Consider the following 14,315-nt stretch of genomic DNA (forward strand, 5'->3'; position numbering starts at 1 on the left):
ATCTCTCCAGCCCCACATACACTTTTTCCTGGCACTTCTAATAATTAATAAACAAGCTGACAGTGAAACTCTTACTCAGCCAAACAGCATGCTATCATGTGATGCAGAGTACCAGATAGAACCCCAGTTACTCAGCATGCAGGGACTCGCAGAAGCCATTACTACCCAAAAACTGTCACCACACTACAATCTAATGACAATTGCGTGTGCTTAAGTAAATATTACCTACTTTAACAAAGGTAATCCTTACAAAATAGACAAGTATCTTCAACAGAATACATTTGATAAGAGAGCGCCTAAAGAACTACACTCAGCATTAATGAGTGTGAGTGAGCAAAGGGGAAACTGATGGCTGACTCTCCAGGCTCAGAGGAAACTCCTCCACTGCACTCAACTTCCTTAAACTTCACAAAGATCTAATGAAGAACAACTGACAATATGCTACCAGATTTTTTGTACTTGGTATATTTTCATAAGTGACTTATTTTGATGCTTAAAAACCTGTGTGATCCTTATAAAGCTCTTTTATTAGTACCTGTAACACTATCAAGACAGAATTTCTCACTTGTTCCAAACCAAAGTATCAATGGGCATGACTACTGTTCTATCATCTGCCCACAGGCGTCGGGCCAGGAAAACAGTCCCCACTTACCTGTGCTGGTTTTGCTGGCTCTGCAGGGGGCAGGAGAGAGACTTGAGCTGGCTGTGTGGGCATCTGGCCAGCTGGCTGAGGTAGATGAGCAGAAATCTGTTCTGGAACTTGAAGCAAAGTCCCCATGGGCTCAGCTGCCGCGAAGAGCTGCAGGAAAGACATGCAGTGCTGCAGAGTAGGAGAGCTCTGCACCATCTCAGTGGGCACACGGGGCAAGGATCAAACTTCTGTGCCAGGTGATACTCACAGGCTGTCTTAATTCTGAATTATTACTATTTCACTGCACTTGTCTGTACTATATACTATTCAGTATTTCTAAGCATTCTAAATTCTTTTTGGTTTTGGTTTTTATAGGAGAGTGTTTTGTTGTTTTATTAAAGAGGCTGGTCTGCAACTTGCTAGGTAGTCGAGACTAATCTCCACTCGCTTCCCAAGTGTGAGTGTATGCACATGTGCCATCACACCTGTCTAGCCACGTTCTAAGGTATGACCTGTGAAAGATGAACCTAGTGGGAGGGACTGGGTTGTCACTGCCCGGCCTCTGGAAAAGGGAGAGTAGATCAGTACTCTGTGAGAAAGGGCTGTCTAACTGACAGACAACTAACAACCACAATACACAAAGAACCCAAAAGACAAAGGAATCAAGGAAATGAATGATCCAATTTAAAAGTGTTCTAGGATCTAAACAGAATTCTCAACAGAAAGAATGAAAATGGCCTAGAAACACCTCAAGATGTACGGAGTGCCCCGTCCTAAGCAACCACAGAAATGCAAATTGAAACAACTCTGGCATTTCACCACCCCAATCAGAACTGCAGAGATCAACAAACCAACTGACAAGTGCAGGTGGTGGTAGGGAAATGGCGGTTAAAAATTAGAAATAAATCTACCATGGAAATCCAGCGAGGCCACTCCTGGATATGCCCAAAGGACTTAATATCCTTCTCCACAGACACCTGTTCGGCAATGTTCATGGCTACTCTGTCCACTACAGCCACTAAATGGAACAACTTAAAATGCCCTTCAGCAAGTAAGTAGACAAAGACAGTATGGCTCATTACACAACAGGCTATACTCAGCTGTAAAGAAAACTGAAGCCATGAACTTCCCTGGTAAAAAGTAGACCAAGAAACCACAGCAACCAAGAAAAAACCAGGGCTGGGGTGAACCGGGAGAGGAAGAGCAGGAAGTGGGTGAGGGGACGAGGAGATGAGTACAGGGAGAGACTCCAGCTGGGGAGGGGAAGGGAGAGCAACAGAGAAGAAGGAAGTCAAGGGGCGAAGAGCAGCCAGGCTGTCCGAGGAGTCCTTTTATTGGATATGTACGTAGATATTTACTTACTATGACACACAATCATATTACAGAAGGAGGCTGAGGCAGGAAGGTAAGGAGGACAAAGCTAGACAGGATCCCTGGTGAGATCTTGTCTGAGGCTAGAGGAGAATGGGAAGTGTGTAAATAACACGGACTCTAGACCCAGTCAGCTTCAAATGCAGTTTAATACAGTTTAATTAGCGAATCTAGAGGAAAACCAGAGCTTGATTATAAAACTAAGCTAAACATATTTAAAATTAGCTACTGAGAAAAATATCAATGAAGTGAAAAATATTTTACTAGTAAAAGATAAAAGTCAAGGGGCAATAATAAAGTCTTACTTTTGACAGAAAATAATGATAGACAGACAGACAGACAGACACACACACACACACACACACCCCTTCCCTAACACTGTGTCTAAGTAAAGCCCAGCTGGAAAAATGACTCAGTGCTTAGGAGGACTGCTCTTGCAGAGGACCAGAGTGTGGCTCTCAGCACCTGCATTAGGCAGATAATAACTGCCTGTAATTCCAGCCCAGGGATCTGATGCAGTCTCTCACCTCTGTGAACACCTACACCCGTGTGCTCCTACATACATACATACATACATACATACATACATACATACAAATTTAAATTAAATTTACAATTAAGAACCAAGGAGACCAAGAATAAACCTTAAGGAAACTTTTATGTTCATTAATCCCATAGTAAAAAGCTCATACTTGTGTTAGATTTTTGACAGAAAAATAGAAGTTAAAGATTAGTTAGTTCTCAGTAAGTCATGTATTATTAATAGAATTTCAAAAGGCCAGCTTCCACATTGTATGTCCACATGATTATCTACCTTAAAGGCATACATGATCTAGAAAACAAAGAAATAAAACGTGAAGGGATATGGTTGTAGCCCAGCCTCACAGGTTTGAGTCTCAGCACTGCATAAAACCAAGCACGGTAGTAAAAGCCTATAATCCCGCCCTGAGGAGGCAGAGGCAGAAGTTCAGCTGGGTCAGCCTCGGCTACATAGTGAGATGGAGGCTACACTGGGCTATGACATCCTGTCACCAAAACAAAAGCAGGAGTCAGGGAAAGTAAATATGAAATGTTGAAATATCAGAATACTGTTGTAGGGAAGCCAAATGCCACCACACCAGCACTAAGAAGAAAACAAAACAGCAGAGCACAGCGGCACACACTTTGTAGTCCCAGTACTCAGATGCTGAGGCAGAGGGAGTGGGAGTCTGAGGCCCTGGACTACAAAGTAGTACCTTGTCTCAAACCAAACAAGTTGAAAACATAAACAGAATTCCCACAGTTCAGCAATTCCACTTCTAGACGTCTAGCTCAGAGAACTGAGAGCCGGTGTTACACACTGACGTTCGTAGCAGCACTATCCACTACTCACAGGACGGAAGCACTTCAACCTGCAGATGTCATCTGAGAGCTGCTACAACATGGATGCACCACAAGGACATTGTGTGGGCAAAACAGCCGATGAGAAAATAAAAAACACTGTGACTCCACTAATACAAAACACACAGAATAATCAACTGTGTTGACCTGCCAGCTTCCAAAATGACATAGAGACAATTATTACTTATTAAAACTCAGGCCTTTGCTTAGGCGATTTCCCAACTAGCTCGTATAACTTCACTAGCCCATCTATACTAGTCCACGTTTGCAACCAACTCTTACAACGACTCAGTTTGTCGGACTTCCTCCCTTTCTGGCTGGCAACTTCCACACCTCTCAATTCTTCCTACAGCTCCTATCTCTGCCCAGAAGTTCTGCTTTTCCTATTGTGCCTTCACGCTGCCAGCTCTTTATTAAACCAGTGAGAAGGTGAAGGAGGTGAATGTTTACAAAATATGATGCAGGTACTGAACAACTGGAATAGCAATACCAACGTCCATTCTCAGCTCTCTATTGGTAGGAAATCAACATTTGAATAATGCAGAGACAACTTTTACATAGTGCACAAAGATTATCCTAACAAGACAGGGTTTCTCTGTGTAGCCCTGTCTATTGTGGAATTCACTCTGTAGACCAGGCTGGCCTCAAAATGAGAGAACCTCCTGCCTCTGCCTCCCAATCTTTTAAGAGGGTGGGTAAAGAACAAGGTCTCAGTGTATTCCAAGCTAACTTTGAACTCATTATGAAGCCAAGAAGAATCTTGAACTTTTAATCTTGCTACTTGCCAAAACCTGGGATTTCAGGGATATGCATCACACTTAGTTTTATGTAGCATGGGGGATGGACCTCAAGGCGTCTGCTATGCTGTCATCAAAGCCATGACCTCAGCCCCTGATGGATTTTCACTGCGCATGATGTCAGGCCTTGGAAAGAGAGTGATCTCAGGCGTGCTGAGAGTGAGGAATGGGAACACACAGCAGCGGGACTGTGTCACCCGAGTGTTGGTACTTAAGATACATGAGATTATTCTGAGTACATAAGTCATGTACACAGTAGTGCACATAAGTCATGTACACAGTAACGCACATAAGCTGCGTTAGTCCACAGTCAGAGTGTCCACAGATTAAGAGCAAATGTAAGTTTTAAATCACATACCATACGAAAAGAGAGGGGCTACCAGGAGAAGAATATACAACACAATAGGCCAGGAAGCCGCGTCCCTCTGGTAGTAAGAACAGTCCACTCTACAGGGCAATGTTTGTGGGATTTCCTATCACTTTCCACTTCAAGCAAACCAAACCTACAAACAACTCAGCAAGCAAGGAAGCCACATTAAAGTCCGGCTGGTATGATAAATGCCTCATTAACACGTAATCACACAGAGACACACACAGACTGCTTGGACAAGCTTAATTAACACTAAGAACAAAGTAAAATGTCTCTTTTAGCAAGAGCTTGGTAACCTCCAGTTACTTACCTCAGAACTGGATAATGAGTCTTTTACTCGGGGAGACTGAAAGAGACACAGAAAGAGATGCTTATTAACTGAGTCGGTAAGATGGCTTGGTGGTCAGTTTCAAATAGTGAATTCCAAGAAACTGCAAGTGATGCCAACTGTAAGCCACTCTGTTCCATTCTGACCCATAAACTAACTCAAATCTAAGTTTTCTGAGAAGAGAAAGCTGTTGTGGTATCATTACAGTCTTTGTCCATGTAGTCAATACTGAACATATCAATATACTTACTGTATTACAAGTTAACGGTGACAGCTAGGCATGGTGTCTCATGCATGTGACACCAGCACTCAGGAAGCAGAGGCAAGCAGATCTCTCCAAGCCAGTCTACAAATTGAGCTCCAGTCCAGCCAGGGCTACGTAGTGAGACACACACCCTTACCCACCCCTGCACCGATCTCAAACAGAATAGAATGAATATAACACAACAAAACAAAAATAAAATTGAACAAAGAAGTTTTATAAGCAAACACCCAGATGGTCTGAGTTCCCAGGAAGTAGAGGCCATCCTCCAAAGCACATCTCTTCTCACTGACCATAAGCATATTATGTACCTACGGCCAATTACAGGGGGACACTACACCGTCAAGCTACTTATCAACACATTTTCTAAGTCCCATTATAAATGTTCTTGCATATGCATGTTTATGGCTAAGCTATCTACAACAGTTACATGTCCATTAACAGAAAATTGGATAAAATAAGTGTGCTAAGTATACAATGGAATTTTATTCAGCCATAAAGAAAAACAAAAAACATGGCATTTGCAGGAAAATGAGTAAAATTGGAAATCATTAGGTTAAATGGAAACCAGCCACTCTGTAAAAGACAAATACACATGTGGTGCCTATATTCAAACTGTCATTTATATTTGCATTTTTAGTGAGTCTAGAAAGAGAACCGTAAAACTTGAAGAACATATTTTCCTAGGGTTGGTTTGGAAATCATGAGATGCACGTGGCAAGAAAACAGAACAGGAGATATTGGAAGGGAGGAAGGAGAACCAGGAAGACATAAGCTGGAGACAAAGAAGGAGATGGAGCAAGAATACAGCTGTGAACAAGACATCAAGAACAAGATGTGAACAGAATGCAAAGCAAGACCTACCACTTTGTATACTAATTTTTAAACTGATTTTAAGAATTCTCAAGGTAAATAAATATAAAAACAAAAACTAAAATGAGAATAATCATGTGGCTGAGTATGGCACAACTGTATATATGCATGAAGGAATTTAAGCCAGAGTAGAGATGTAGGTTTCCAGGTTTAAAGCTCTCACTCAGTCTTACAATAGCCAGACACAGAACCTGGTAAGAGGTCCATCAACAAGGATTCCATTTTCAAGAGATGAATGAAACTGCAGGTAAAGCTAATAAGCAAGACTCAGATAAACTATATAACTCTCTGTTATACGAAGAAATCTAGGCTAAAAGAGATGGCAGAGAGAAGAGAGGAACAGACACACAGCATGGCACACAACTAGCTAAGCAGACAGAGAGACGGAGGCTGTGCACAGGGAAGCAGAGGGGAGGGCGTGCTGCAGGAGGACAGAGAGGACAGCAGCAGGAGATGAGGACAAAGTGCAGTGCTGCATAGGTAGGAACATATGCCAAGGGAGCCCACGACCCTACATGGCAACTAAACCCTTCTACTTATAAATCACAGACTTACTGGTAAGCAATGGGCGAAATTCACCTTGCCAAGTACCCAATGAATAAGGCCAACAGCCTTCCTAAGGCAGTGTCGACACTGAAGCAAAGGGAAGCAGCAAGGGTGTCAGTGTTAACAAAGAGACATCACAAACGGTGTCTGTAGCGATGTTACTTATCTTTTAAAAACTAAATAGCAATATGAAGATAAAATAAGGGGAAACACTACATAAACGTCTGGTATTAAAGAGGCAGCTATGTGGGGACAGAAAAAGCAAAAGAATAACCATCTGCTCTATTGCAACGCCTAACATGGGACAGCCTGGAGAGGCTGTGAAGAAGATAAAGGAACGGTAAGTAATCTTGAAGGACAGAACAGAACAGGAACTATCCAAAATTAGAAGGGAAACAAATGTTGGCCATTTGTGTCTTTTGCAGGACTTTTCTAAACTTAATGCTTAATATATATTTGTCAATTTTCATTGGCAAGGTCTTAAAAAACTTAGCACACCTTTAATCCCAGCACTAAGGAGGCAGAGGCAGGAGGATCTCTATGAGTCTAAGGCCAGAATGCTCATAGAGATCTCTAGGACAGTCAGTTCTGCAGAGAGACTGTCTCAAAAAACAAAACAAAAACAAAGTGGTCCTAAGAACTCTATGGGAGTAAATCCCACAAGGCAAACATGCCCATTATGAAACCCACTCCAAAAGAAAGACCTCAAGGCTTCGAGCACAAGCGCGGATGTACAAACACAGACACAGACAGAGACACACACAAGATATTCAGTATATACCAACTAAAGAAGTCCACTATTCCTCTCCAAATAAAGCATATTATGTTGCAAAGCCTTCTAGTTACAACTCTTCTACAATGTCTACAAATTTTCTACTGAAAATTTTACAATTTTGGTTTATTTTAAAAACACAGAAACAGGGTTGGAGATGGCTCACTAGTTAAGAGCACTGACTGCTCTTCCAGAGGTCCTGAGTTCAATTCCCAGCTACACATGGTAGCTCTCACCATCAGTAATGAGATCTGATGCCCTCTTCTGAAGACAACTACAGTGTACTCATATACAGAAAATAAATAAATAAATCTTTAAAACAAACAAATAATAATAATAAAAAAAAACCACAGAAACATAAGAACGTGCTTTTGTTTTGATCCCATGCTAGGATGTGACATGGGACTGCTTCAGACTGTCCACAGCAGATGACCACCATTTATTTGCCTCATGCTATAGAGGGGGCTTGATCCTGCCAGCTGCAGAGAGTTTCTGCAATTGTGTGACATTTGGAATTCTGGGAACTTTTCAGAGGGCTTGTAAATTATAGCACTTCACCCACCCAACCCCTGGGGGGGGGATATTATTGTTGGTTGTTATTGGTTGGTCGAGGTTTGTTAAGAAGTCACACACAAAGAAGAAACAAGAAGAAATTAGATATTCTGACAGGGAAGATCAAAGCTGCCCCATGGAACTTGACACCCTAACCAGTAGGAAGTAGTCTAAGGATAGCAGCGCCCCCTTCAGACCCCTGACTTTATTCCAAGAACTCTTTCCTTTCCTCTCTATCCTTTTTTTCCTCTTACTGGTGTTGGTGGTTTCAAAGGGTGGAAGAAAGAAGAAGTCACAGGGTAGCAACAACAGCTACATTTAGCCATTAGTACAATCCACTCACTCTCCACACCAAGCTGGTTTTCCCCTCTAGACATGGCTATTTTAACATATCCTACATGATACCACATTGAGAGACCGGCATTCTAATTTGCTACGTAATTAAGTAGAACGTCCTGGCTGTGGCACTTGTCTTCTTTCTGTTTTAGCTCTTCCAGCCGTAACAAGACTCAGAAGCAACTCTACAGTCTACGCTGTCAAATGTGACTCACCCTCAGCTGAGAAATGGCAGCTCTCCCTTCCTCGCTCTCCTCATCAAACTCATCGTCACTCCACTCCCAGCCTCCGTCCTCTGTCTTATGGAGACGGCCACTGGAGCCGGGGACTCTGCGGACCTGAGCGAGAAAGGCGTGTGGGTTAAGAAAGTACTTTGTACACACTTAACAGGAACTTCAAGTCTATTTTCCATCCCTCCATCACCTAAAGAAAACAGTAACTGAGTCATGTGTCCCTAAAACGTCACATCCTCCAACCCTTAATCTGCTCTACCCAGACTTTAAACACAATCCTCTTTACTCTGAACCCCAATAATATTGTTTATGTTAAGGCATAAGGGAAAAAAATCTAACATATTCACATACCAAGACATTTAAAGGGGAGGAAAGACTGTTCCAAACACACTGCAGACACAGCCCAAGCCCAAGGGAAAGCACCCATTCTTTTTCCAATATTTTATTTCCTCTTTTGGGTCAGGACCTGACTGTGTAGCTCTGGTTAGCCTGCAACTTGCAGTCTAAACCAGGCTGTGACATTGATCGGCTGCTTGTCTCCAGAGTGTTGGGATTAAAGAGGTGTGCCAACATGCCCAGCTTTAACTTTTTAATTCAAAATTATAAATTATACTTCACAGAGATTCAAGAGTTCAGGAGTCAAGCAAGTAGAGACAGGCAAAGGATGTAGCTCAATGGTCAAACACCAGCCTAGGAAGCAAGGCCCTGAGATCAGTGCTCAGTACTGAGGGTGTGGGGTGGATACTGCATGCCAGCCAAAGTGGTACCCAGTTCTTGGATGACAGTAAAAGGACCAGGCATTCAAAGCCACCAGTGACATTGAGTTAAAAGGGCAGCCTGAGCTACATGAGACCGTGACTCAAAAAAAAAAAAAAAAACAACCAACAAACAAACAAATAACCAAGCTCACTATCTTCTTCCTAATTTTAGCTTTCTTTGGAAAGTTATATTCATCTCTCTACTGGGTATATAGCATTACTGCTTGATATTGGGGGGGGGTGTCTATTTTAGGAGTTATCAATGTATGGGACTTTCCACAGTGGAAGATGAGCATTTCACTGTAATCTGTGTCCTACTCTCTTCTGAAAATCTCGCTTACTCTCTTCTCCCTACGTTTAGAAAAACTACCTATCCCACCACAGCAATCTTCCTTAAGAAGCCTCGAAAGCCCAAGGAAGCTTCTTGACCTCATGACTTTCGGTCTTATGTACTTCCTCCAGAATTGTCGTGGTATATTTATTAAAGCCAACTATTTTTTCAGATTTTAATTTGTAATGTGTATGAGTGCTTGCCTGAATGCATCTGTTTACCACTTGGTGGAGGCTACAGAGGCCAGAAGAGGGTCTTGGATTCCCCTGGAACTGGGAGCAACAGTCATGAACCACTACGCGTGTGCTGGGAATTGAACTAGGTCCTCTGAAAGAGCAGACAGTATTCTTAACCACTGAGCCATCGTCACAGCCCTTTCCTCAATTCCATCTTAAACTGGACTCATGGCATGGTTAGGAAGAGGGTCCAGCCCAGAGGACCCGGGCTAACACTGACCTGAAAACCTCCTCAAAGTCTGAGCTTTCATGGCACAGAAGGTGCCGACCAAGCTCCTGACGGAGGGAAGCAACCAATAGTCCTACCCACTACAGCACCGAGGAACCACAACAGTCAGCACTGCGGCCACGCAATGCCGACCTCCACGCCTTGGTGGGAACGAGCAGCTCATATTGGACCTAAGGCCTGCTCAACAAAAGGGAAACTATGCCTAGTACTAGAAACCTAACCACCCACCCAGGGCTAATCTCTAACCACATTCTGAATATTTGTTCTTATACTCATAAGTGTAGCCTACACCCCCATCAAGGAAACTCACTTTGCTAAGATGGAGCCCACTACAAAAAACTGCAACCAATCAACATGTAAGGTGTAGACCCATCCCAACTGACCCGTCCACAACACAGCCCCTGCACCTCAGGCTCAGGGGACAGTTCCAAAGACGGGGTGATGACCAATATTTTTATTACTGTTTTCAATTTACTACTATGAATGATGATCTCCCTTTAAAATGACAGCTCCATTGAGATGTAAGTCATACAGCACACGGTGTACACGATGAGAGAAGTTCAATTGACTGGGCTTTGTAGATAGAGAGTTGCATGATTGTTACTACATCCAAATTGAGAACATGTTGGTCACCATTCTTCACACACATCACAGCCATCAGAGGTCACTGCCTGTTTCTCCCCCACTTTTCTCAGTTCTGGGAAACTGGCCTACTGCACATCTCTGTGCACTCTTGAACATCTCACACAGAATCATATAGTGTGGACTAATAACACGTTTTAAAAGTATATTCATGATATAACATGAATCATTAAAAATGCTCCTGAACTTCCTATTGGAATGTGTGTATATATCATACATACACACACATATACACACACACACACATATACGTACACACACACACACACACACACGTAACACTCTCACTCTCTCTGTCTCTCTCTCTCTCTATCTATCTATATGTATGTGTGTGTGTGTGTGTGTGTGTGTGTGTTTGTGTGTGTGTGTAGCAAGCTGAAAATACACTGGCTCCACCTACCCTAGCAAACACCAACACTAAGCTCCAAGTGACACTGTCGATGTGGCTGACTAGGAGCTGCCAGCCTCTCCAGGGAACTAGAAAAATGTTTATACTGTGGTGTTCATCTCTCCTTCCCTTCCTACCCTACCTCCCTTTCCTTCTACCTTTTTAGATGAGGTCTCACTACATCGCTCAGTCTAAGTCTCAACCTCCATGTAATAACATTAGAAGTATGTAGTGCTAACCCCGGCAGCTGCTACCAAATGACTTACCTTCTCATGAAATCATAATGGGCACTGGTAAGTGGAGAAGCTCTGTAAATCGTATTTCGTTATGTGGACACACTGCATGTTACAGCTGCTCACAAAGATGCCTAAGCTAGCCTCTCGCTTCCAAGCCTTTTGTTTCAGCCGCCAGAATACTATAGGCGTATGGTTACAGGTGTATGCTATGCATACACACACCCAGCTTGTGCTTCCCTTGAGATCAGAGTTCACTGATCTTAAAGAAATCACAGTGCGGACACCAAACAATTCCAATTAGGACTTACTGTGATTACAAGCATAGAGATTTTAAACTGCATTCAAATTATTTGCAAATGTTTACTGGGTACAAAGAAGTAACTTAACCCTACTGAGATGTGGTGAAGTAAGATTTTGTTCTAATAACGTAGAAAGGCTGTCAAGGGTTCGATGGTGATAAGTTCTTCAAAAAAGTAAAGCAAAACATGGTGGAAGAGAGAGTTATGAGAAGGAATCGTTGTAGGTCAGGAGGTCAGAGAAGGAAGTTATGGGAAGGAAACCCTGTCGGTCAGGAGGTCAGAGAAAACTCCTTTAGGAAGTGCTACCCTGACAACCTACAGTGAGGAGGTGCAACGCACAGAGCGTTTCCCCCATACTCAACCATTCTGAACTTGCCATTCCTCAGACATCAGGTGTCAGTCATCTGGGATGACTGTGCCAAAGCCTGTGACTCAGCTAAGTGACAGCAGTTGATAAACACAGGGGAAAGAAGAGGCTAGCTGCTCAGAAACACCATGGAAGCGTCCATATCTGCAGAATGGCAAAGCTCTGAGGTAAAGGCGAGCTGAGGTGCTCTGAGTGACTGTTAGTTAGCTCAGAATATTTAACATACATCTGTTCTTCATGAAGCAAAACCTCTGGATAATGGCAGAAATCTCAACAAGTGAAATGTGTGCGTAGTGAGCTTCTACCAGAAGGGTCCTAACATCCCAGGTAGGCCTTCTACTGTATCTCTGGAACAGAGGATCTTGGTCTTCCCCCTCCAGTCTATCATCAACAGACATCCACGGGACAGTATTGCTTCCACATTTGCTAAATCTCCCTTAAATGGAGAAGAGCAAGGAAAATGGGAGATTTGATTTTGGTGAAATGGCAAATGTGTATTTTGTCCAAACTGAAACTTTAGTGGATTCCTTATGTTCAAATGATGAACAACATTCTTAGATATAATACACGCAAAACATAGTGCTTTGTTATAACATGTCTTGAGTTTAGAAGGTAATATGACTTATACCCCAAGCTATAATTGCTATGCAAAAATCTCCATCTCACTCTGGATAGCTGGAAACAGTGATTCAACAGGGTTTGAACTGACTCACTGCCTACCTTGTTATGCTTGGATACAGCAGAGTAATACCTAAGCACACAGCTGACAGATATTTGCTGACTGGGTATATCAAATGCATCAAAATAGCTGAAAATAAATAATCCTCATTTCTATTTACAGAGTAGTACCCAGTTTAAAAATGCAAAACAAAAACAAAATCCCTGCAAATCTATTCTAAGCAACCGAAGAAAATTGAATTAAATACCTAACTTACCTTTTTAGATCTTTCAGAAATGGTAGGTGCTCTCTGGAGTATTTTTTCTTGAAGAAATTCTTTATTCTGGAAAAGAAAATTCAGTTTCAGAAAGTCAGTTATCGGAACATTTTAGTGAGTCCACCATGTGACACAGATGTCAGTCACAGTTAACTGTGGTAAGTAAAGTGCACTGTGAAGAGATGAGGGGTTTCCACTCCAAAGGTTTTTATACAACACTTCCATTATTTTTCACCTATAGACAAACCTTCAATATGTACTAGAAACCGTTTTCTATGAAAAGCTCACTTTACTGTACATTCTTTGTCTTTGTTTGATCCTACATTACCAAATACACTAATGCATTAAGTTGACATATGAGGCATTTGGTAGTTTAGCACTAAGCCTTGAAATGAAAGCTCAACCTTCACAGACTGCTTTTACAATAGGAAAAAGAAGGTTCATGTGTATACAGATGTATATGCATGTGTGTGTACTGTGCCCAGCAGCCACCTATTAGCCAAGGCTTACTATACAAGGAGCTCTAGGGATCCATCTGTGTCCACTTCCCCAGTTAGGGAATTATAAGCCAAGTTTCCACACCTTATTATTTTTGTGGAAATAGTGGGTTCTAGGGATCAAATTTATGTCGCCATGCTTATGTGGAAAGCATTTCACTCCAGCTCACATTATATACATAATACCTTTAGCAATTATTTTATCCACCATCCCATCTCCAAATGTAATCATCTTAGAAATGCAACTAGGAAGACATCAGGAGCAACGCTGGGAGGAGCATCGCATGAACACACACTCAGAAGCTGGGAGGAGCATTGTACAAACACACACTCAGAAGCTGGAATGCCCACCTTTGCTTTCTGGAAAAATTTGTGCCTCAACAGTTCTGCTGCTGTTGGCCTAAAAGCAGAAAGGAGAGGTTTTAGTTTTGAAGCATATTGTCAATTTCCATCTTCAAAAATTAGAAATTATTTCCTGGACAGCTAACTAAACTCAATACATTCTGCTTTCACCTGCTAAACATCAAAATAATGGTTCAGAACACTGAGTAGAACAAAAACGCAAATAGCAATGTGCCAATGAGTGGCCAGGTGCTGGGTGACACCTTTAATACCAGCACTCAGAGGCAGAGGCAGGAGGATCTCTTGAGTTTGAGGCAGCCTGGTCTACATAGTGAGTTCCAAGACAGCCATGGCTACACAGGGGAGCCCCTGGGGTTAGTGGGGATAAGAAAACTGATAATCAGAATTGTAGAATGTTTGAAAAGTTCATTAATAAACTATTGTTTCTAGAAGAGAACTCTTAGGGACTCCCAATGTTTGCTATTTAGCTATACCATTTTAAGGGAACCAGACAATAACCACCTAAAACTTTTACCAAGGCATAAAAATGCATTTAAACTGGAAGAAAAGCAATCAAGCAACTGGTTTTTGTTACATAGAAGCC

At 42.2% G+C, this 14,315-nt stretch overlaps 1 protein-coding gene across 4 annotated transcripts in view; it reads right to left on the bottom strand.

Moving 5' to 3' along the window:
- Oxsr1 (oxidative-stress responsive 1) overlaps positions 1 to 14,315 on the bottom strand; it is an 84,253-nt gene that overhangs the window by 7,898 nt on the left and 62,040 nt on the right. For all 4 annotated transcript variants that reach the window (NR_045693.1, NM_001359582.1, NM_133985.2 and 1 more), the window contains 5 exons: positions 13,721 to 13,769; positions 12,873 to 12,938; positions 8,434 to 8,556; positions 4,860 to 4,895; positions 653 to 799 (listed from right to left, as the gene is read on the bottom strand). Coding sequence is in view for 3 of the 4 variants with exons in the window: in NM_001359582.1 (NP_001346511.1) it covers positions 653 to 799; positions 4,860 to 4,895; positions 8,434 to 8,556; positions 12,873 to 12,938; positions 13,721 to 13,769 (421 nt within the window). In the remaining variant the exon portion in view is untranslated. The remainder of the gene's footprint in view (positions 1 to 652; positions 800 to 4,859; positions 4,896 to 8,433; positions 8,557 to 12,872; positions 12,939 to 13,720; positions 13,770 to 14,315) is intronic.

The sequence above is a fragment of the Mus musculus genome, chromosome 9 (assembly GCF_000001635.26).
Source record: "Mus musculus strain C57BL/6J chromosome 9, GRCm38.p6 C57BL/6J".
Classification (NCBI taxonomy): domain Eukaryota; kingdom Metazoa; phylum Chordata; class Mammalia; order Rodentia; family Muridae; genus Mus; species Mus musculus.